Below are 23357 nucleotides of genomic sequence, written 5' to 3' on the forward strand. Positions count from 1 at the left end.
TAACACCCCTGCATTGGAAGAGTCATTTAGATTTTAACTGGGGGCAGCTATTGGTCAGATAAAAAAGATGAGGGCGTAATGAGTCGGAGCGGGTGGGCTGTTGAGTTAATGTTTTCTGAGACATTGCTGTTGCTTACCCTCAAAGGACTTGGGCAACAACCCAGGGTTGCCTCAAAGGACTTGGGCAACAGGCCAGGCTTTTTCAAAGTATGATGAACCAGAAGTGCTAAGGACAAACTGGATGTGCATTTTTGTTCTATTTTCATAACCGAGCGCTCTGCATCTTCAAAAACTGCTGATGAGCACAAGTAATTTTAGTTCAAATCTCCGCTGACGAATTTTCTTCCTTTGGACGTCACAGACATTGCATTACTATCCCAAAAGGACTTTGAGAATATCCTTAGAGCTCTTTGAAGTTTGTTTTAGGGTCCTGAAAACCCCTATGCCTTATAAGCAAAATAGATTAAAATATTCCTCACCATCCTGGAAAGCCATGCCAGGCATGGCCACAGGCCACACGCCACCCTCCACCCCTCTGACATAACACTTAGGTTCTCCGCTTACGCCTGGAAAAATAGTACTACCCTGCTCAACTTAACACACAGCACACCTTCCTCCATCGCAAACCCCACTTTCTTTCATGAGCCATCAGCTTTCCAAAGTCTGGACTGGCTTGTGTGAGCATCTGAACACTGTACCAAGTGAAAGGGCTGCAGGTCTGTCATCAGACTTTTCACATTAGTGTAGCCTGATAGATGCAAACAGAGACCCCTCCCCGCTTGAAGCTCCCTCTTCATCACTTCCCAAGCTAAAGAATTATTTGATAATCTGATCATCATGCCTTCTTGGACATCGTAATTAGCACTGACTCAACCCTCATAAAAGCTAACACTTCTCCTCCAGTTTGACTTTGGAGAATTCACGGCACAAAACCATCATAACCTGAAGTGACTGCTTGGAATGTATTACAAATGCTAGCGTTGAGGTGTAGTGATGAAAAGGTAAGCAGTCTGAAAAATTGCTCAGCCATAAAAGGCGTTTGCTACTCTGTGACATACAAGTGCCAACAAGCAAAAAGAAAGTGTGTAGAAGAGAGACTTAGAAAGGCCCTCGAAGCTTAAGTTTGCAAACGGCATGACAGAGATGAATGAAGGGCAGTTCTTTGGAAGTGTGTTCTGTGGATTCACAAGGGCAATAATGCTGTTTTCAACTCAAGTTTGGTAAAAATTCTTCCAACTTAATCTTTAAAAAGAGCAGAAGAATTAATAGATATGATCATTACATATACGAGTGACAGGGCCAGGTGCAGTAGCTCATGCTTGTAACCCCAGCAGGTTTGAGAGTCCGACGCAGTAGGATTGCTTGAGCCCAGAAGTTCAAGACCAGCCTGAGCAACATAGGGAGACCCTCTCTCTATAAAAAATACACCGCACCCTCCCCCCCGGCAAAAAAAATTAGCTGGGCATGGTGGCTTGCGCCTGCAGTCCCAGCTACTTGGGAGGCTAAGGCGGGAAGACTGTTTGGTTTCGGAGGCTGAGGCTGCAGTGAGCCATGATTGTGCCACTGCACTCCAGCCAGGATGACACAGTGAAACCTCGTCTTAGACAAAAACAGAAACAAATATGAATGACAGAGTCATCCAATTAATAAAGATGTGCATTAGTGAGACACAAAACTGGCATATTTTCTATTTGGATTGACATTACTCAAAACATAAGGTCATAGAGACAATAGATAATACCTCCAACTTTTTGTAGGTGGGGGTGCGTCTTATACTAAATAAAATCAGAGAAGAGTGAAATAACACAGCATGGTAGGAAAATCTAGGTTTTCAGTCAAGCAGACTTAATCTCTCTAAGACTCAATTTCCTCACTGGTAAACAGGGACTTACCTTGCAGGATTGTATAAAAACAACACCACATGGAAAACATCTACAAAGGATTATTCAATAAATGGCAGCTACTCATGTTACTGGTAAACTAGTATTTTTGGATATAAGCAGGGCCAGGCTGGTTGGAAGGGAGAGGAGATAAACTTAGTGGGGTGCAAAGGATTGAAAAAATGGGAGGCTGTCAGAAAGGCAGCAGCTGATCCTCAAACCTGAAGACATTCACTCTATGAACAAGGTAAGATGCCCTGGGCTGCCTCAGCAGCTGGTGCAGTGCTCTGGGCCCTACTGGGTCAGGACAATTCCCAATCCTGAGTCATCAAAATAATCTATGGGCCACCTTTCCAGGTCACACAGACACATTAACACCAGAGTCAGCAACCTAGATTCCCTGAGTGTCTATCATTTGCAAACACCTCACTTGACACCTGGCTCAAAGGATTTCAATCCTAGTTGAAAAAAGATATTTCTATATCCCAATAGTTATTTTAAAAAGGAGGAGATGGGGAGAGCATCAGATTTCTTAATTAGAAAATCAGATATAGAAATGCAATTCATGCTTGACAAGTCAAGACAACAAAGTCCTGTAGGAATGTGAAGATCTTTAACAAGCACACAAAGAGCTTAAGGCCAAGGCAAAGCTGTCCACTCAAAGCAGGAGCTATGTGAGGTTGGACAGCAATTCCAGTGATGCTGAAATTGCCGGGAACATTTTTAATATGTCTTCTTTGGGACTAACTTTGGACCATTTTTTAACATCTTCAGAACTGCAACTCTTGCTTCTTTAAGGTTAAATTTAATTTTCACAAAAAACACTTAGAGCCCAGCCTGCTAAGATTGTGTAATATTATTGAAAGTAAAAACAAGGTATGGTTCTGAAGCAATGAGATTGATTTTCTTGTGTTATTAACCTACCTGCACTTGTCTGCTCCTTTTCCCACAGCTGTGTGGGGCTCATGCTAATGCTAATCAACAAATACTTCTGGCTTTTCACTTTCAACGCACATGGTAAGGTTGCACTGCCCCATTCTCTTTAGTTGGGTGAAGCCACGTGCCATGTTTTAGAAAGCTTCCACTTACAACTGGAAGATTGGTGGAAGATTTAATTGCTGATGAAAGAGCTTCTCTTTCTCTTTCCCTTTCTCCTCTGCATGAACCAGAAATGTTGGAAGTGGTGGCTGCTCCATCAGCCTTGGGCCCTTGGCTGGGCAGAACATTTCACTGTTTGATCCAATTCTCAATTGAGATGTAGCATGACTGAGAAATAAACCTTTGTGGTCCTGAGCCACTAAGACTTGGGGGCTGATTGTTAATGCAGCATAACCTGGTCTATTCTGACTAATACAATGAAATGGCAGCAGATCAGCAGTTCTCCAGCTCCTCAGGCTCTCATCGGGTTCAAAGACAGCACTATCTGCCTTTCCCAACTGTGGGGGTACATTCATCCTCCTTTTGTCCTTTGTTATGGGTCACTTGAATAAAATAGGCTCTGAACCCTCAAAGAAACTTTGGAATCACTCTGAGAGATGGCAATATTTATGACTATATAACCCCTACAGAGACTGCTTTGAAAGACTGCATTTATTTGGAAACATCACATCTTATTTGTACTGCAATGAGATATTATTAGACCCCTATCAGAATAACTAAAATAAAAAATAATAATAGCATCAAATGCTGGCAAGGATGCAGAGATTATGCACATATTGCTAGTGGGAATGCAAAATGGTCCAGCCACTCTGAACAAGAGGCTTGGCAGTTTCTTACAAAACTAAATACGTGCTTACTACCCAACCCAGCAGTTTCACTCTTAGGCATCTGTCCCAGAGAAATGAAACCATATTCTCAGAAAAACTTAAACATGAATGTTCACAGCATCTTTATTCATAATAGCCCCAAACTGGAAACAACTCAACAGTCCTTCAGTGAGTGAATGGTGAAACAAACTGCGGTATACCCACACCAGGAGATACTACTCACCAATAAAAAGAAACAGCTCAGATTATCTCAAGGGAATTATGCTGAGTGGGAAAAAAAGTGATTTACATATAGCATTTTCGAAATGACAAAATTATAGATGATACAGGGTGTGGCTGACAGGGCTTAGGGAGAGCAGGAGGAAGGGAGGTAACTGTGGCTACAGAGGAGCAGCACGAGGGATCCTTGTGAGGGAACTGTCTTGCATCTTGACTGTGGTGGCTGTCACACAAATTACTCATGTGATAAAACTCCATAGAACTAATATACACCAACACACATGAGTGTACATAAAACTTGTGAAATCTGAACAAAGTCAATGTGTTTTATCAATGTTAATTTCCCAGTGGTGATATTATACCACAGTTATACAATATATTACTATTGGGGGAAACTGGGTGATATGGTTTGGCTGTGCCTTGACCCAAATCTCACCTTGAATTGTAATAATCCCCACATGTCAAGGGTGGGGCCAGGTGGAGATCACTGAATCATAGGGGCAGTTCATTGCTGTTCTCATGGTAGTGAGTAAGTCTCACGAGATCTGATGGTTTTATAAATAGGATTTCCCCTGCACAAGCTCTCTTGCCTGCCACCATCTAAGATGTCCCTTTGCTCTTCCTTCATCTTCCACCATGATTGTGAGGCCTCCCCAGCCATGTGGAACTGTGAGTCAATTAAACCTATTTCCTTTATAAATTACCCAGTCTCAGGTAAGTCTTTATTAGCAGCATGAGAACGGACTAATACACTGGATGAAGGCTATTTGGATCTCTTTGTATTATTTCTAGCAATTGTGTGTGCATCTACAATTATGTCACAATGAAAAGTTTTTAAAATAATCTTATTTGTTAAAAAAAAAAAACCTTTTTACTCTCTGTACCCTTGTCCCAATTTATTTTATTTTCTTTAGAGCACTTAACATACCAAATACCACACGTTTATTACCCATTTATTTATTTTTAGCCTCCTCTGCTGATATATAAGCTTTATAAGGGTACAGACTAGTTTGTTCTCTGTCTTCCTTAATCTGGAACACACCTAGCACATAATTGGTGCACAATACATATCCATGGAATAAGCTAATGAGTATGAAATACGGAATGAATGAATGAATGGGCACACCTCGGAATGCTCTGCTGCGCTTTCAACATTTCTGAAAGCTCTAAAACTTAAATATGACAACTGGTTTGACATTTTGCACATTTTCTAACTCCAAGAGTTATGACTCTCAGTGCAGAAATATTTCTTTTATAATGACAGAGCTGTAACTCATCTTCCCAAGGACTTAATGCCTCCTTTGCTTTCAAGCCTCCAGAGATTCTCCCCTCCCTTGAGGTGACAGTATGGGCTGAATTAGATAATTGCAAACAAGAACGTGTCTCCACTCGGATTCCACTTGGCAAGATAAATTCAGCGTCAGCTTCATGCATGCTTTTAAACTCAGAAGAAAAATGCATAACAGTAGTAAAATAAAATGCTATATTTTAACTATCATAAGTATCATAAGTTGCAGTTAAATAATTGCTTTCTTCTTTGGTCAAAAGCCTTATCTTAGTGAAGCTGAGTTTATTCTAAGGAGCCAATTAAATGCTCATCAAAGCCAAACCAAGGCCAGGAACTTGAATTGTGAACCAAACAAAAGAACAAATTGTACTGATTTACTGGATCTGAAACCAAACCTTAATACAAACTGTTTACTGAAATGTGAACCAGCTAAAGCTTGAGAGAACTTTTCAAACACACCTGATGATTCAGTGCAATCAAGTAACTTAACCTCTATATATTTAAAAGCTTTTGAATGGGCTCAAAACCACAACTCACAAAACAAATCACAGCCCCAACTTGAATGCAACAAACATTTCTTGACAGTAATTGCAGAAAGAAGCCATATTGGAAATGCGACCATAAACCCTCTTTTCCAAGTCAACATCATAAGATGGTGAGTTTTAAAACAATCAAGACTGCAATTATTTTTTAAATGGAGAATATCAGATCCTTTGGATCTACGTGTTTTGTGCAGAAGGAGGAAGGAGAAGTTAGGGGTTCAGAATTTTAACAGAACAGGAAAGGATACAGGTGAAAGGCACAAGTGGCCATTGAGAGATGGGAAACCCAACCACCCCTTGACACTTCTATTTAACACTAGAAAGAAACTTATAACAATGGGATAGACATAACACCATTACTGCAGAATAAATACTGTTTCACAGGTGGACCCAAACTGGTCACAACAGCAGTCCTGAACCGTGATCTAGAGCAACAGGTACATTACCTGTGGAGAGCTGAGTGGGGAGGGGGTTCATTTCTTTGTCCACCATCTTCTGGTACAAAGCCCTCAGGCTGAAAGGCTCCACCGTGAAAGGCAGCGTCCCGGTCAACATGGCATACATGTTCACACCTCTGAAAAGAGAGACATACACATGAAAGCGGAGTCAGGTCCCCTGGAGAGGGGAAGACACTGGGGACACGGGCTTCACCAAAGCGTGGGAGCTGCTGCTTCCATGCCAACCTCAACAGGCCCTCTTCAAAGTCATCTTTGTAGAACACTCAGTGTCACGTTGAAAGAGTTGGGTGAGGTCGGACGCAGTGGCTCATGCCTGTAATCCCAGCACTTTGGGAGGTGGATCACCTAAGGTCAGGAGTTCGAGACCAGCCTGTGTAGCACCTCCATCCTCAACCTCTGCCTCATCGGCCTGGACCACTACCTGCTCATCCTCTCGCTGCTGTGCTACAAGCTGTGCATGAAGCCCCCGCACACCCTGGTGCCCATCTCTACTAAAAATACAAAAATTAGCCAGGCGTGGTGGTGGACACCTGTAATCCCAGCTACTGGGGAGGCTGAAGCAGGAGGATCACTTGAACCCAGGAGGCGGAGGTTGCACTGAGCCAAGATCACGCCATTGCACTCCAGCCTGAGCGTCAAGAGTGAAATTCCGTCTCAAAAAAAAAAAAAGAAAGAAAGAAAGAAAGGCTTGGGTGAGAGCACTTGAATGTGAAGACCCGGAAGGGGACCACAGAGAAAAGCAGGAGTTTCAAGAGCATCAGGAGCCACCTCCTGAGGAGGGGAACCATGGCTCTCTGCTCTCTCCGAATGTTATGGCAGGAAGAAGTCAACAGCAAGGAGGTCCAGACCAAGCAATGTGAGAAACACCTGGGAGACGTCAGGGACTTCAATTAAGAGTAGTACTGCCATTATGTGGCTTTCCAAGGATGGCTTACAAGGTGGTACCTGGAAAAGGCTGACCAAAAAATACAGGAAAAGCCCCCTACACTGGAAGCTCCAGTCACAGCCAAACTGTGAGCCAGGTTACAACTCAGCCCTCAGAAACGAAGGCTCATAACAAAACCTGGCGTTTTGCTCTACTCTTAAATTTTGCCTTGGCTTGTAACTAGAGAAATTTCTGGGGAGGTTCCCTTCCTTCCTGCCCTGATTTTTTTATTGTTTATTGTAAGATTCTGCCACCTGGCCCCAACCCAACATCTCAGATGTGGTTGAAATACCTTCTAAGGAAGCTTAACTGCACGTATCCAAAGCCAATCTAGAGAACAGAAACATCTTCTTAGAGGATCTTTATTTTCCTGATGTGCAAATCTAATATCATTTTGATGAGATTTCCTGATGGGGATGAAATGCCTGCCTACCAAGAGGTCTCAAGTGTTCAAAAGCGCCCAAGGGAATATACTTTAAAAACAGGTACTAAGATTTCCAGTCAAAACAAATCCAATGAGACTGATTGAAATTAAGACCCTCGAGGCCCAATTCCACGGAGGCACCTCTGAATTAAGGCATTTCAGATAATGACAGGTACTGGAGCCCACGGCTCCCGCTAGAAATCATTCGCAAATTTCAGACATATAGTAAGACCTGGTTCCCACTCACAGTGGAGTTAGGGGGACAGATGCATAAACATTCATTCCACAAATACTTGCTGGATGGCTCTCTGCCCCAGGCAAGACTATAGGTGCTGGGTACTGGGGACCAGAGAAAGACCTGCCCTCTTGGTTTTGAGTGAGGAAGAAGACAGGCAAGCAACGTGCAAACAAATAGATGAGCACAGTCCTTTCAAGCGGTGATCAGTGCAAAAGGAATAAGAAAATGCTGAATTGCACCACTTTTGACCACAAGAGGAGTTCAATGAAGGGAGAATGAGAACTTAGAAACAGGTACATGAAGAGGGAACGTGCCGCACAGGTAGTGACTGCATGTGTGTGAGCTCATGTGTCTTTGGCTGGCTGGTTGTATGGATGGAGAGATAAAAAGTGCATAAACAAAGAAATGGAAACAAGAATGAACAAGGCACACACAGAGCTATTTGGGCGCCATTTCCCTGTGTGTGTTTAGTGGAACATGTACCCCAGGGGAGTAATAGGGGTTAGGCAGATACAAGTGGTATGACCAAATAATTCAGGGAGTAGTAATATCGTGTAAGTGGATTAAAGTGGCTCAGAATGGAAAGTAGGAAACTATGGCAGGAAATCAGCAGGTTGCTGTTAAAATCGGAATGGGAATGATGGCATGCAACAGAAAGGGAAAGGCAAAGACGCAGTGGAGACATTTGAAGGGCACGTGCCAGGTGGCAAACTCAGAAAGCAGGACCAATGGTGGTAACAGAATGGTACTGAGGAGGCTGAGGAGGAGAGACAGGTTAGGGGTGCAGGGAAGGAGTATCAGAGCTAGTGATATGTTTGAGAACATACTATGCAGTGCTGCATTTTTGAGTATGTTTGAGGTAGAGCTAAACATTCTTGCTTCAAAAAATTCTTGGAGATCGGTAAGAGGGAATGCTAAAAGGGTCCCAAAATTGTAGAGTTTTGCATACAAAGAGGACTTGGACACATGGCTTTTATGGATGGAAACCTTCTGGCACATCCCACAAAGTTGTTGCGGGGACCACTGAACAGCCTCCGAGACAAGCTGTTCCCAATGCTTCTGAGCCAGCCTGTTCCATCCAGGGCGATTCTATGCAACAATAAAGCTTTCCAAGACTAAGCCAACGTCTACATCTTCTATTCATTGCTTGTGGAAGAAGACCAGTTGCTCTTGCATGATCAGCACTTCACATCTTTGAAAACTGGAACCAGGATCTTCCCACCCTTCTGGGTCTTCCCCAGGCTGGGACCTCAGGCCTTTTGCCTGTGCTTTATTTGACACGATTGAGAGTCTCCTCAACAACCCAGTCCTCTGCCCTGAATACACACCAGCAGGTTCATGCAGTTAATGAGCTTCAATGTTTCCATGCTACATAGTAAAGACCTCATATTTCAACAGAGTTGGAGCGAACTGAGTTAAGAGGAGGAAAAAACAAAACCAAGATTCTGTCCCTGCTCACCACCTCTGAGTGCCTAATCTTGGCTCTAACATTCACACCTAAAGCTGAAGAGCCTGCTACTTATACAATATCATTTTTTTCTGCAGTAAGTGCTTCATAATGCCTAACTCATGCAGTGTTTCTCAAACTGAGGTACACAGAAACATCCTCGGGGTGCAGCAGTTCTAATTTTTATTTTCTTTTTGGCAATAGACTAAAACATTTCACAAAGCATAACCAGGGACACTGGATGACCACCATATAACTAAGAACACCCTCCATCGCACACACCCAATTTCAGTGCCTGCTTTGGTATTTCTTTTTTTTTTTGAAATGGAGTCTCGCTCTGTCGCCCAGCCTGGAGTGCAGTGGCGCGATCACAGCTCACTGCAAGCTCCGCCCCCCGGGTTCTCGCCATTCTCCTGCCTCAGCCTCCCGAGTAGCTGGGACTACAGGCGTCCACCACCACGCCCAGCTAATTTTTTTTGTATTTTTAGTAGAGATGGGGTTTCACTGTGTTAGCCAGGATGGTCTCAATCTCCTGATCTCGTGATCTGCCCGTCTCGGCCTCCCAAAGTACTGGGATTACAGGCATGAGCCACCGTGCCCGGCCCTGCTTTAGTATTTCTTTACCAATGCACTATTTTTGTCAAAAAAAAAAAATCACTTTTATTGTCATAGCCTAATGAGAAGGAAGCAGAGGTGGACTTAATGTGTCAGTGATGCGTCTGTGTGTCTGTCAGTGGAAAGGAACGTCTCCTGGTGACTGGAATAGTGTGTGGTTCGTCCTCAGACCAGTGACATCAGCACTACCTGAGAACTTGTTGAAAATGCACATTCAGTCAGGTGCAATGGCTCACACCTGTAATTCCAGCAATTTGGGAGGCTGAGGCGGGTGGCTCTCTTGAGCTCAGGAGTGTGAGATCAGCCTGGGCGGGCAATATGGTGAGACCTCATTTCTACAAAAAATACCAAAATTAGTCAGGCATGGTGGCATGCGCCTGTAAGTCCCAGCTACTTGGGGGGCTGAGGTGTGAGGATCGCTTGAGCCCAGAAGGTCAGGGCTGCAGTGAGATGTAAGTGTGCCACTGCACTGCAGCTTGGGCGACACAGCAAGACCCTGACCCAAAAAAAAAAAGAAAGAAAGAAAGAGAAAAAAGAAAGGAAGGAAGGAAGGAAGGAAGGAAGGAAGGAAGGAAGGAAGGAAGGAAGGAAGGAAGGAGAAAAAGAAAGAAAGAAAAGAGAGAGAGAGAAAGGAAGGAAGGAAGGAAGGAAGGAAGGAAGGAAGGAAGGAAGGAAATGCACATTCCTGGATGCCACTGCACATCTCCAGAATCAGAAACTCTGCAGTGTTTTTGCAAGCTCTCCAGGTGCTTCTGATGCGTACTCAAAAAATTGGAAAGCCTTGGAAGAATGAAAAGTTTTAGGGGAGGCGAGACATCACAAGATGGGCCTGACAAGCTCAGAGAACCTGTGCCCAGCAGTGAGAACTGCACTCATGCTGTGTACAGCCATTCCCTTCCCACAAAACATTAGCCATTGCATTAACATTGCCAATTTGAATATTCTGGGGTTCTTTTACTCTTGGTTCTATTTAACTTGTAAATGAGTTTTGGTTTTTCAGTTGTACACGGCCATAAATAAAAGGAGTTTAATTTGGGGCTCATGTACTTATAAGTAACATTTAAATAAAAATAACTCACATCAACACACACAGTTATCAAGAATGTTCTTCCTTTAAAAAGACAGTGTATAATACTCAAGTGTGCAGAACACTGCTCTATGACCTTTTATGTTCCCTTTAATCTTTAGGGCACACCTAGCTTCCTGTCCCAGGTTGGGGTGTCGTATAGTGCAGATGCCTCTAGGAGGCAGGACATCATGATAATGGGAGGACAACCCCACTAAAGGGGTTTGGAGAGCCTATGAGGCCAGAGGTGCAACTCTAAAGCCTTTATGAATGTTTCTTTCTGGAAGGAGACCCTGAGACACCAAACTGCTTGCCTTCTTGTCACTGACTGGCTTCAACAGACGCCAAAAATCTCCTCAAGTCACTGCATATTACACTGGTCTTTGCCTCTCTCCATCATCTGGCTGGGACCACAGATAAGATTAACAGATGCTTGTCTTCAAGATGGCGCCAGAGCCATCCGGGTGGCAGGTCTGGCCAGGGTTGAGCAAGCAGTTTTTATAGTAACTTTAATTGATGACTTTATCAACTGATTCCAGAATTCTATTTCTTTTGGAGGAATTTATCATTGATGAAAAAAAAAAAAACTGTCACAAATCCTTAAAGAGGACCCACTTCTCTCATGCTAGGGTCTCTCATCCATAAGATGTGGATAATAACAGTACCTACCTCTCAGATGGTATGAGGGTCACATCAACTAAGCCACAGAAAGACCTGAATTCTGTAGTTGGAATAAATTAAGCTTGATAAATTGTGATCTATTGTTTCATCAAAAAACCTTTCTTAAAATAAGAGGGAAAAAGCTACAGTTTTATTTGTACTGTATTGCCAAATAAGAATGGAAACCTGGCTGGGCACAATGGCTCACACCTGTAATCCCAGCATTTCAGGAGGCTGAGGCAGGTGGATCACCAGAGGTCAGGAGTTCGAGACCAGCCTGACCAACATGGAGAAACCCCGTCTCTACTAAAAATACATAATGAGGTGGGCTTGGTGGTGCATGCCTATAATCCCAGCTACTTGGGAGGCTGAGGCAGGAGAATCTCTTGAACCCGGGAGTTGGAAGTTGTGGTGAGCAGAGATTGCGCCATTCCCTGGGCAACAAGAGCAAAACTCCATCTCAAAAGAAAAAAAAAAAAATAATGGAAACCTATGTGAACAGTCATACAGTCCTAGCTAGGAGATTTTAAAAAGGGAAACCAGATTGAGCATCTTAATTCCTCTCCCCCGGAGTTTCCATACATGTTTAATATCTGGATAAAGAGAAACCTAGTCCCTCTGACATTTCAGAAGTATGTGAGGATACCAAGGGAAAAATGTGGAATGCAGTTTATAAACCTCTGTAATCCCATAGAATTAGTAGGAGTTTCAAAACATGTTCAGAATTTCCTGACGGGTCTTTTGAAATATGGCCCAGGGGCTTTCTGGATTCTCTGTGGCAGACATGGGATTCCCAAGAATCAAAGACAGTCTTAACAAATGAGAGGGATGAGAGACTGGGACAAGAGAGGGCAACAATCAAATACGACTGGGGGTTTTTCCAGCAGAATGAAATAAGGATGAGCTATCGCAGGACAGAAGAAAACCCAAAGATACTAGTCAGCATAGAATACTCTGATCTCAAAAGAGGAAGAAAGGCAGACACTGGGGGGGCAGCTGAAAGAAGAGGAAAAGGGCCCTTACTTATGAAATACAAACGGGAAAGCTTTGGAGTTAAGTCAAAAGCCAAATGGCCATCCTGATATTTAATCTGGTACACAAAAAAGTATTCCCTGGAGGAAAAGCCGTGGTATCACCTGCCATGCCAAAGAGGAAAGACATGGAGTCACTGCTCCCTGGAGAAGTCGCTGGCAATTTTAACAAGATGCAAGGGACAAAGCAATGGACAGAGTCACCCTAGCAGGTGAAGGGAGGGTCTGATTACTTGCTCTTAAGGGGCATGCGGACAGGAGCCTCGGAAACTGACCAGTTTACAAACAGTGCAGCCAAGAGGACCTTCGGGAGATGCACCTTGCTTCTGTGTGGCTCTCCAAGAAAGGAATTCCCTTGGAAAAATTAAAAATAACTTCCACCTGAAAGCAATATCTTTCCATCTTTCAGTATCAACTTTTAATAATACAACTTCCAATTTAAGGTCTTGAAAGTAGACTAGGAACCAATTCATCCATTTGGAAAATCTCAGATTTCACCACTGTTCCATTAAATGGTCTATGTTTAGCAAGAAATTATTTTCTTGTGGATTTCAAAATGGTTGTTTCTTTTCCTTTCCTTCCTTCCTTTCTTCTATGTTAAATATACATGCTAGCCACAAAAAAAAAAAAAAATCTCATACTTTATAACTGAATAATCTCAGAAGCTAAGGGAAACCTCTCTCTTAAAAGTCAAAAGCCCTAAGGTTCCCCAAAGGAGTCATAGCTTTCCTCTTCCCACCGCCTCCTGCTAGCCTTCATTTTGAGAGGGTCTCAACAGAGAGAAAACACTAGTACCATCTTTCTATATTTGACCCCTGCCAGTAGCTGATGATATCTGGCAGTGCTTTTACAAAACACTGAGTCTGAGGACTAGAACAAATTCTCTCACTCTCCCTCCTGAACATCCAGTTCTATATGGAGACAGGAGAGCTATTTGGAGACATGGTGCCTCTTGGCCGAGTTGTCCACCCAAAGGTACAGCACTGGAGATGGGGATTTTTTTTCCACTAAGTGAAAACAGATTCAATGAGCTAGGAAGGTGGACTGAGTATATTGTGCGTGACTCTCCAGGAGGCACCAGGCCCTCATGCAAATACTTCACCCATCCATCCCAGGGGCCCCCATGAGAGCAAAGGACAGCTTTAGTCCAAAAATGTTGCGTTCTCAGTCTTCTCGGGATAGAATTCTCAATTTCTGTTTTCCTTACCAGTAGGAATTCACTGAAGGTTGCACATGAGTATTGTAATATTCTGAAGATAAAGTTAATTTTGATTCTTTTCAATTAAAAAGCACATCTGCATTAAAGTTGTTTTAAATTAGCATATATGTCACTCTGAGGAAAAGTCAATTCACAGTAATAAAAGTTCAATGCACCAGAATGAATATTTTTGGTTTTTGTGTCTGAAACCTCAAAGTTCATTGGAGACACACACACATCTATATGTTTATATATATACACACACACACACACACACACACACACACACACACATATATCTGGGGTAAAGGAAAGAAGTGAATTACTTTACAGCTATTTTTTATGGTCTTGAAAATAATGACCATTGAAAATAATGGAAAACCCCCAAGAAAGCGCATTGTTAATTATGGCTTCACTAGCGGTGGGTCCTGGGGGCCCTGTTTGTAGGGAAGAGCTTTCTTTCCCAAGGTTTCTTTCAATGACAGGCTGATTTTCTTCCTAAACCTATCTCAGAAGTTGTGGATAAAGTCCCGGCCATCCATCAGGTCCAAAGCCTCCAGGGAGGGGAGTTTGCTTTTTTGGAAGTGAACTCTTCATTCTGTTTTTGTTTCAGAGCCATAAAGAGAGAAGCCATTTCATAGTAACAGTGTCTAACCCACCGAGAAAATCGGTTCCATTTTCACTCTCATTTTAAACAGGCTTCTACATTAAATTCACTTTTGGTTTTCCATTTCCACTTCTGCCAGCAAAGTCATGGGCACCAAACAGAAACCTAACTTCTATCTCAGACACAAAATCAGACCCCAAGTTTACACAGATAGAAAGTTTGCTCAGACCTCAAAGCAGTAGGACATTCATCTCTTAAAAGGTGCTGAAGTTTTATGTTTTTGCCAAAATTAAGAGGAAGAGAAATCAGACGTGTCCCACCTACCAGCCTTTTGCATATGCTGTTCCCTCTGCCTGGAACGTCTCCCCACCTGCTCTCCACCTGGCCATCTCCACTCATCTTTGAGGAACACATCAAACTTGCCTACAGATGCCTTCCTGACTTAACCCAGCTGTGCAGCCATATGTGCTAGGGCTGCCATAACAAAAGAATCTGGTTCTTTTTCTCACCAGTTTACTTTTGACCTTTCCTGGCCTTCTTCCCTGACACCTTCCTCTTCCCACAGCTGGTTCCTTCTCATTCTTAGGATCTGGTTTTGAAGTCATCTCCTCAAGAGGCCACTCCATCTTGTTCCCTGAATCCCTCTCACTTCCTCCACAGCCATTACCACACTCAGTTTATAGCGTTTTAAAACACCGGCTGTTTGTCCCACTGGCATGTAAACCCCACCAGAGGAAGAACATCACAGACGCAGTAGAGGGTGGTGATTCAGAGGCCTAGAGGCAAAACACGCAGGTCAATCGTGGCTCTGTCACACACTGGCTGTGTCATGTGGGCAAGTGGCTGAGGCCCTTCATGCCTCAGTTTCCACACCTTTAAATGGAGAGTAATACAGCACTACCTTGAAGGGTTGTTAGGCGGATAGGATGAGTCAATACATGCTGATCATTACGAAGAGCCTGGCACCTCCCCTCTCTCTTGCTTCCTCTCCCGCCATGTGATCTCTGCACACACTGGTCCCCTGCACCTGCCACCATGAGTGGAAGCAGCCTGGGGCCTCACCAGAAGCAGATGCTGCCACCATGCTTCTTGTACAGCCTGCAGAACCATGAGCCAAATAGAGCTCTTTTCCGTGTGAATGACCCAGCCTCAGGTGTTCCTTTGCATCAACAAAAGACAGACTAAGATAGGGGACCTCTTGGTCTTTCAGGCTCCCATAGCCTTTTGTGCTTTTGTGCTTTTGTGTGTGTGTGTGTGTGCACAAATTCTTCCTCTCATAGCTTCTCATTTAGCATAAATGAGTTCTCTAACTGTTAAGAAAGTGATTATAGACCCACATGTTCATATTCATGCACTCAATACATATTTATTGAGGGAAGACAGTGTGCCAGACACCTGTGAGAGTTCTTAAGCATTGGAAGAAATCCATAATGGATTTCCTCCCATATACAACTCTGATCCACTGGTATTAGCTGCTGGGAGGCGCTGTGTTGAGGGGGATTCAGAGGCGTTCTCAGAAGTGAAGTCCATGACTAGCAATGCCCTAGAAGGGAAGGCATCCTCTGCTGCTCCCTGCTCCATTCCACTAGCTCCACATGACCCCAGCCCACCTTGGCCCGTCATCAGCACACCACACACACCCCATATGCAGCCTGCACACCAGACCACACCTCCGAAGTAACTGGGAGCCCAGCCTTCGGCAAAGTGCGGCTCCACTACATTCGGGCTCATGTGTGCCTCTAGGCAGTGCTCACCACTCTCTTCTATCTGTGCAAACTGGGGGCAAGAGATGTGTCTCACAGGACTGTCCTGAGGTTCAGGGGTGACTAACCACGGCACCTAGCCCGCTCAGGAGCAGAAGCTGATTCCTGACCTGTTTCACCTCCTCGCTGACAAGCAGGTCCTCTTAGCCAGGGTTCCAGAAGAGTCGGCCCCTTCTGGGAAAGTTACAGGAATTCTTTATCTCTCCACATCTCGTTCTGGTCTGTTTCTTCTCAATCTCCAACCGGAACATCCTGAGCTCCTCTCGCTTCTAGAGCCTTGAGCTAACCCACATTTCTCTGTTTGCTTTCTCAGCCAGCTTCAGCCCTGACCTTCCAGCTTCTGTTTCCCTGGATGAAATGCCTGCTCCTTCCTCCTGTCCCTCTTTCCCTTTTCTCTTCCTTCCTCCCTCCCTCCCTCCTTCCTTTCCTTCTTTCCTTTCTCCTTCCTCTCCCCTCCTTCCCACCTCCTTTTTCTCCTCCCTCCCCTCCTCCAGGTTCCACCAGGTGCTGAGGAAATCCTGGGAGTGAGCCAAGTGGTCCCTGCCCCCTCAACTACAGCCCAGAGGGTTCCAGCAGGTGGACAGAGACCTCACGGTGAGGCCCAGGAACACAGATAGCCAGGGGCTGGAGGGTACATGGGAGGGCCTCAAAGCCAGCCAGCTGGAGACACAGAGGGCTGCCCAGAGGAACCGGCACCCAACATCACGAGAGGGAAAAAGAGGGGGTTCCAGACCCAACACCACGAGAGGGAAAAAGAGGGGATTCCAGACCCAACACCACGAGAGGGAAAAAGAGGGGGTTCCAGGCCGAAGGAACTGTGCATGTAAGGGCTGGAATGTGGCAGGAGCAGGCTGTGTTCAGGGAATAGGAAACAACGCCGGGTTAGCCAGAGAATGGGTGGGGGGAGAAGGGGAGGGAGCATGCCTTCGACGAGGCCACAGGGCAAGCAAGCGTCCCCACACGCCACGTTGGAGAGCTGGGGCTGTATCTTGAGACCCTGAAAGGACACTGCTTGGTTCAAATCCCACTCCACCACTTAGCAGCTCTATGACCTTGGGCGATTTTATTCATTTCTCTTATGATGGGTTTCTTCTTCCATAAAATAGGGTAATAGAGAGTAATGATTGCACTGGGTCATCGTGAAACTAAGTGACATGGTTGGTGTCTGGCACACATCAAGCACTATGTAAGCGTTAGCTTTTCTGACAACCTGGACAAGGGGGTTACAGTGAATATGAAGAGAGGCAGGGGAATTCCAGAAATACTCCGGATCAACACACCCTTCATGCAAACGAGCCTTTCTCGTCTATATCTTAATCAGAACCTCACTCTGTCTACAGCCCATTTCCCTATGGCATAGATTAGTCCTACCCCAGAATCCAAGACTCTGAACTGACCCTGTACCATCACTGACAGGGGATGGTGGAGGGGGTGACTCACTGGGACCATGGGGGACCCAGGCTCTACCTTTGGTGCAACTGAGGATTCATCCTTCGAATATTTATTGTGCTTACCCCCGGTGGCCCTTCCTGTACCAGACCCTGGGAACAAAATGGTGAACCAGACCAACCAATTCCCTCCCCTCGTGCAGAGTCCTTGCTAGCTGGGGAGACAGGAGAGGAATGGATTTAAAACAGGAAAAGGACAGGCATTGAGAGGTGCCGAGGAGGAAATTAAAAGGGTGAGGAGAGAGTATGGGGGACTCTCTGGCAGGGAGCTCAGAGATGATCTCGGCAGTGGCGCCAGTGGCTTGAGACTGGGATGTGGGAATGCGCAGGCGCCATTGGCTTGAGCCTGGGATGTGGGAATGCGCAGGCGCCAGTGGCTTGAGCATGGGATGTGGGAATGCGCAGGCGCCATTGGCTTGAGCCTGGGATGTGGGAATGCGCAGGCGCCATTGGCTTGAGAATGGGATGTGGGAATGCGCAGGCGCCATTGGCTTGAGAATGGGATGTGGGAATGCGCAGGCGCCACTGGCTTGACAATGGGATGTGGGAATGCGCAGGCCATCCAAAGAGCTGGGAAAGGATATTCCAGGCATCACAAGTGAACGGCCGGGCGCGTGGCTCATGCCCGTAATCCCTGCACTTTGGGAGGCCGAGGCAGGCGGTTCACCTGAGGCCAGGAGTTCGAGACCAGCCTGGCCAACATAGTGAAACTTCGTCTCCACTAAAAATACAAAAATTGGCTGGGCATGGTGGTGCATGCCTGTAATCTCAGCTACTTGGGAGGCCGAGGCAGGGGAATCACTTGAACCTGGGAAGGGGAGGTTGCAGTGAGCTGAGATCACACGACTGCACTCTAGCCCGGGCAACAGAGAAAGACTCTGCCTCAAAAAAAAACAAGCCCAGAGGTGGGAGAGACAAAAGGGAGGTCAATATGTCTGAAGAACTGTGAGCAGGGCAGGGGGTAGGAGAGATGGGCGAGCAAGTCCCGCAAGGAGCACGGGCCAGGCTGCAGGATGGAGCTTCACACAGAGGGCGATGGGAAGCTAAGGGCAGGAGGAAGGGACATAAATGAGTCACAGAGCCAGAATGTGAGCTCTGTGAGGGCAGGACGTGGTTTTCTTCTCTCCTCAGCACCGCAGTGAATTTTGGTAAAGGCCACTCTGACAGTTTGTGCAGAAAAAAACAGAAGGAACAGAGATGGAAAGCCTGGCCCCAAAGAATCCCTGAGGACATGCTCCTGAGCCTGTCACCTATGCATGCCATCCAGGACTCAGGCATGATTTCATAAGGAAGGCACGGTGGAGACAGCAGGAGGAACAGTGACTTTCAGAAGCTTGATAACTCACATGGACCAGACATCGATTTTGGGGCCGTATTTCTTCCTGGCAAGCAGTTCAGGTGCAGCATAGGCAGGGCTGCCACACTGTGTGCTGAACGGATCCGAGTAACCCAGGATCCCTGCGCAGTTGCTCAAACCAAAGTCTGCAAAGAGAGGTGAACAAAACAAGCTCCGAATTAGAAAACTGCGGAAATGAAGAGGGAGGAAAAAAAAGGATAAAGGGCGGCAGGAAAGGAAACATTCTCTCAGGCTAACACATCATTTAGCATCCTAAAGAAAATCGTAGCAGCTGCAAACCATAACGTCTGGATACAAGACTCAAGGCAAAAGAATTCCCTGGCTTAGCTGAGAGCATTTTACATCCGGCCTCACTGTTAAAGCCAGTTACAGCAAACAGTATGCTGAACTAAAACCTATTTCCATCCAATCTTGTAAATGAGTCAACCAGGAAAAAAAGAGAGAATTCGCTTTCTAGGATGAAGGCAGGAAGAAAGAACAGGCAGAGGGGATTTGAGTTAGCTCCCAAGCCGCCAAGTAGGGAAAAGATGAGGGAAGATTGATTCTCTCTGGCTGCCTGTGTCACCCTCAGTGACATGCAATCCAGCCACTTACAGTTGACTTTTTCAGCTGAATGTTTTCGCTTCATGAAAGTCTTTTAAAAATTCCCCCTAAGCTATGCAGCACATATAGTGACTTGAAGAGGGGAAAAATACACCCAACAGTTTAAACAACCCTGAATGCTGGCTGGAAAAGTAGCACCAGAAAGATGGCAATGCAAACTAGACTAAGCGACCTCATGGCACTGCTTTGTTCCTGGATGATTAACATGCCCAGGAAGAGGGGGGAGAAAGCCCACTGCATTGAGTGACTTTGGGTCTATTATGCCTTCTGCGCCATGTTTATCTTTTGATCTTAAAGATACTGAAACTGACAGGTAATTAGAGGGCTGTTACTGTTATGCCCTCATCTGAATCTTTCCTTAATCTTTGTTGATCTCAGAATTAAGATCACAGTTCATCCTTTGAACTTCAATGTAAATATTATGGTCCATCCCCCCTAAACAGTAAGACTCAGGCTGCAGGGCTCAGGCAGAGACAGGCTTCCAGTCTTGAACAAAACTCTCGCACTTTCTCAATCGGCAGTATTTATGTCTAGTTTCATGAATGTATTCTCACCTCACTCTAACATGTCTCCACCTGCAAGGCACATGACCATTAGGAACGTTGTAGGAAATCTCAGGGGAGGAGAAATACAGTCCAGTCTGTGAAGTTAATCGCACACCATGGATCAAGATGTCACAGCCAAAACGTTTTCCAAAAGTCATTGCATTAAGCTTTTTTAAAGAGAATCTCATCTAAGCAGAGCTCAGAAAACTCTTGAAGGCTCTAAACATCACCCAGACTCTTCAGCCCAAACTACAAGAGGGAATGGCAAGCAAACCAACCAGGCACGCTGCATGTCCGAACACTGAACTCTTCTTTTGTTTTTTTATGATTCCATTTTTCTCTCTTAACCTCCCTCCCCTTCTCCTCCTTGACTCCCTTACTCTTCCCTCCCCAACCCTCCCCCTACACCCCATTTCCTTTCCCATCGACCCAGCCAGCACCCATAGACCTCACAAACCCTGTCCAAGATAAGTCCTTCAGGAGTCATGGGTGTGGGACTGTCTCTGGATTCCCATCTTAGGAGGAGATCTCAGTTAAAAAGAACCTGAGAAACCCTGTTCTCAGACCCCACCCCTCAGGATCACTGAAACGGGAAGAAAAGGGGGTGAATATTTTTTTAAGAAGAAAAATCTGCCGGGGCAGTGGCCCATGCCTGTAATCCCAGCACTTTGGGAGGCCAAGGTGGGCAGATCACCTGAGGCCAATAGTTCAAAACCAGCCTGGGCAACATGGTGAAACCCTGTCTCTACTAAAAATACAAAATTAGCCAGGCGTGGAGGCGCAAACCTGTTGTCCCAGCTACTCGGGAGGCTGAGGCAGGAGAATTGCTTGAACCCGGAAGGCAAAAGTTGCAGTGAGCCAAGACTGCACCACTGCACTCCAGCCCGGGAGACAGAACGAGACTCCATCTCAAAAAGAAAGGTGGGAGGGAGAAGAAAAATAGTATTGTGCTTTAAACTGGAGGGTTGTTTGACTGCTTTCAGTTTGAAAATGAACCCAAAAGAATGTTAACGAATAAACAAATGTGTGAGGAGTAGCTACTGTGAGAGACAGCACCATCAGATAAAGACAATAATAGCTGGGGAGGCCCAATTTCATCAGAGTCCTAGAAATTGTTATCTCTAAACTTCTGAGATCAAAGCAAAAGACTCTGTTCCTAATCTCAACAGCGGTCCCTTCATAGCAAAGGGCTGCCTCGATCTGTTCACTTCCTCACCTCCCTGAGACCTGAGGTCCAGAAAGAAGGACTTGTTCTCAGAAGAGGGCAGAGAGAGAGATAAGAGGCCAGATCACCCTCCACCATCCCAGGCAAGTTTGGGAACAGTCTGGCCTTATCTTGAGCACAGTTTCAAGAAGATAACATAGCAGAGGAGTTGGGAGGTGAAAGAGATAGAATCTGCATGTTAAGCAACTTAGGTTGATCTAGCCAAAAGGGTTTGATTTAAAATACATTTGTAGAGAAACAACCAGTTTGCTTCACATTCATAATTGTAACTATTAAAACTGTACACATCTGCCTATAATTGGAATTGTGGAATTTGAGAGAAGGCCACCTCCCAGCAATGTCACATGGGTCTGTCTCAATTAGGTTTGGTAAATATATCAGCCAACGACCACTCAATTTTCTGAGAGCTACAGAATGAATCTCACAAAATGCCCAAGTGAACCTGCTTTGGAATACTGAAGTGCAAAACTCTCCTAAGTTGCAGCTCTTCCATTTTAAGATGAAACTTACCAAACATCAGACTGCTTTTTTTGAAAGGGAAAAAAACTTCCTGATTAAATCAAATCTTACTCCTGGTAATTCTAGTTAATTTGAAACATGGCTTAAGTAGATTTATTTAAACCAAATTCTTTCAAAGAAAGAGAAACTATTAAGAGGCAATCATAATAGCTATAATCACCTTTGAAAAAAAAAAGTAGGTAATGCCTTTGAAGAAAAGAAGGTTCAAAGAGCTTTCAAGTTACAAAAAAAGACAGGAGTTGGAAGACCTTTGATCTAAATTGCCCAACCCAGGGGCAAGAAACCTCACAACACACTGGGCCTTCATCTCTCCCTCCATGCCTTCCGGAAATTCAGTTCTTTCTCAACAAAATGCAGTTCCCACCAGCCCTCAGGGGTGGTCTAAGGTCTCTCTTGGGGCAGGCGTGAGGTAGGGTTCCTCAGTTTCCACTGCTCAGGAGAGAACTGGCAACCAAACTGGCATCTTTAACAAAGGGAAATCCAATGGTCACTGCCTCCTTTCTAGCAGGTGCGGGCATCCTGCTTTCTGAAGGGGCCGATTTTGTCCCAAATACCTAAAATGTCTTTGTAGTACCCATTCAGCCATTGCCAGCAGAGAAGTGATGACTCTGAGGGATTTGAATAAAATGTTTCCTGGTACCCAAAGAGTGACCATAACATGCAGCAAGGGGGGAAGGGGCGAGCTCTGATTTAGGTGTATAATTTCCTCACTTGACTGGACAGGTCTCCTCTAAGAGGTTCTATTATTCAACCAATCCGTGAGCTCCTTATAAATGCATCCACTGATTGCAGCAGTGAAATGATTGGTTTTCCTAGAATCTCCTGAGCAAACATCCAACCAATAAAAAGGTCTGTACATTTCACCATTGCTTATTCCACAAGATAGTTCTGTCAGTGGTCACCTAGGGCTACCACTTAAGGAGAAAGCAGAGAGACCAAGCACAGAGGAGACAGAGGGGCAAGAGGGAAAGGAAGAAACAGGATGGGCAATGCCCACCTGAGATGTGGAAACTCCGTCTGCACCTTACATGACTCACCAGCGTCAGTCTTTTTGAGACAGAGTCTTGCTCTGTCGCCCAGGCTGGAGTGCAGTGTCACGATCTTGGCTCACTGCAACCTCTGCCTCCCAGGTTCAAGAGATTCTCCTGCCTCAGCCTCCTGAGTAGCTGGGATTACGGGTGCACGCTACCATGCCTGGCTAATTTTTGCATTTTTAATAGAGACGGGGGTTTCACATGTTAGTCAGGCTGGTCTTTCACGTGTTAGTCAGGCTGACCTTGTGATCCACCCGCCTCGGCCTCCCAAAGTGGGATTAGAGGTGTGAGCCACCGCACCTGGCCGATTCTAACTTTTACTGTCATATAAATACTGCTGTTACAAAGTCTGTTCTTACAGTCTCTGGCGCTGTTAGGACAACTCTATCACTGTCACCTCCACATTTTCCAAAGAACAGTTACAGGGAACCTAAAGCAAAAAACTCCTTTCTTCCATTCCCTACCCCACACCAGGAGGCCCCATTGTTTAACACTCCAG

At 45.2% G+C, this 23357-nt stretch overlaps 1 protein-coding gene across 2 annotated transcripts in view; it reads right to left on the reverse strand.

Annotated features, from left to right (window-relative positions):
• The window catches only part of HUNK (hormonally up-regulated Neu-associated kinase), a 137128-nt gene that overhangs the window by 36834 nt on the left and 76937 nt on the right, over positions 1-23357 (reverse strand). For both annotated transcript variants that reach the window (XM_055279480.2, XM_055279479.2), the window contains 2 exons: positions 18922-19057; positions 6142-6269 (listed from right to left, as the gene is read on the reverse strand). In XM_055279480.2, the coding sequence (XP_055135455.1) occupies positions 6142-6269; positions 18922-19057 (264 nt within the window). The remainder of the gene's footprint in view (positions 1-6141; positions 6270-18921; positions 19058-23357) is intronic.

Source organism: Symphalangus syndactylus, chromosome 5 (assembly GCF_028878055.3).
Source record: "Symphalangus syndactylus isolate Jambi chromosome 5, NHGRI_mSymSyn1-v2.1_pri, whole genome shotgun sequence".
In the NCBI taxonomy this organism is placed as follows: domain Eukaryota; kingdom Metazoa; phylum Chordata; class Mammalia; order Primates; family Hylobatidae; genus Symphalangus; species Symphalangus syndactylus.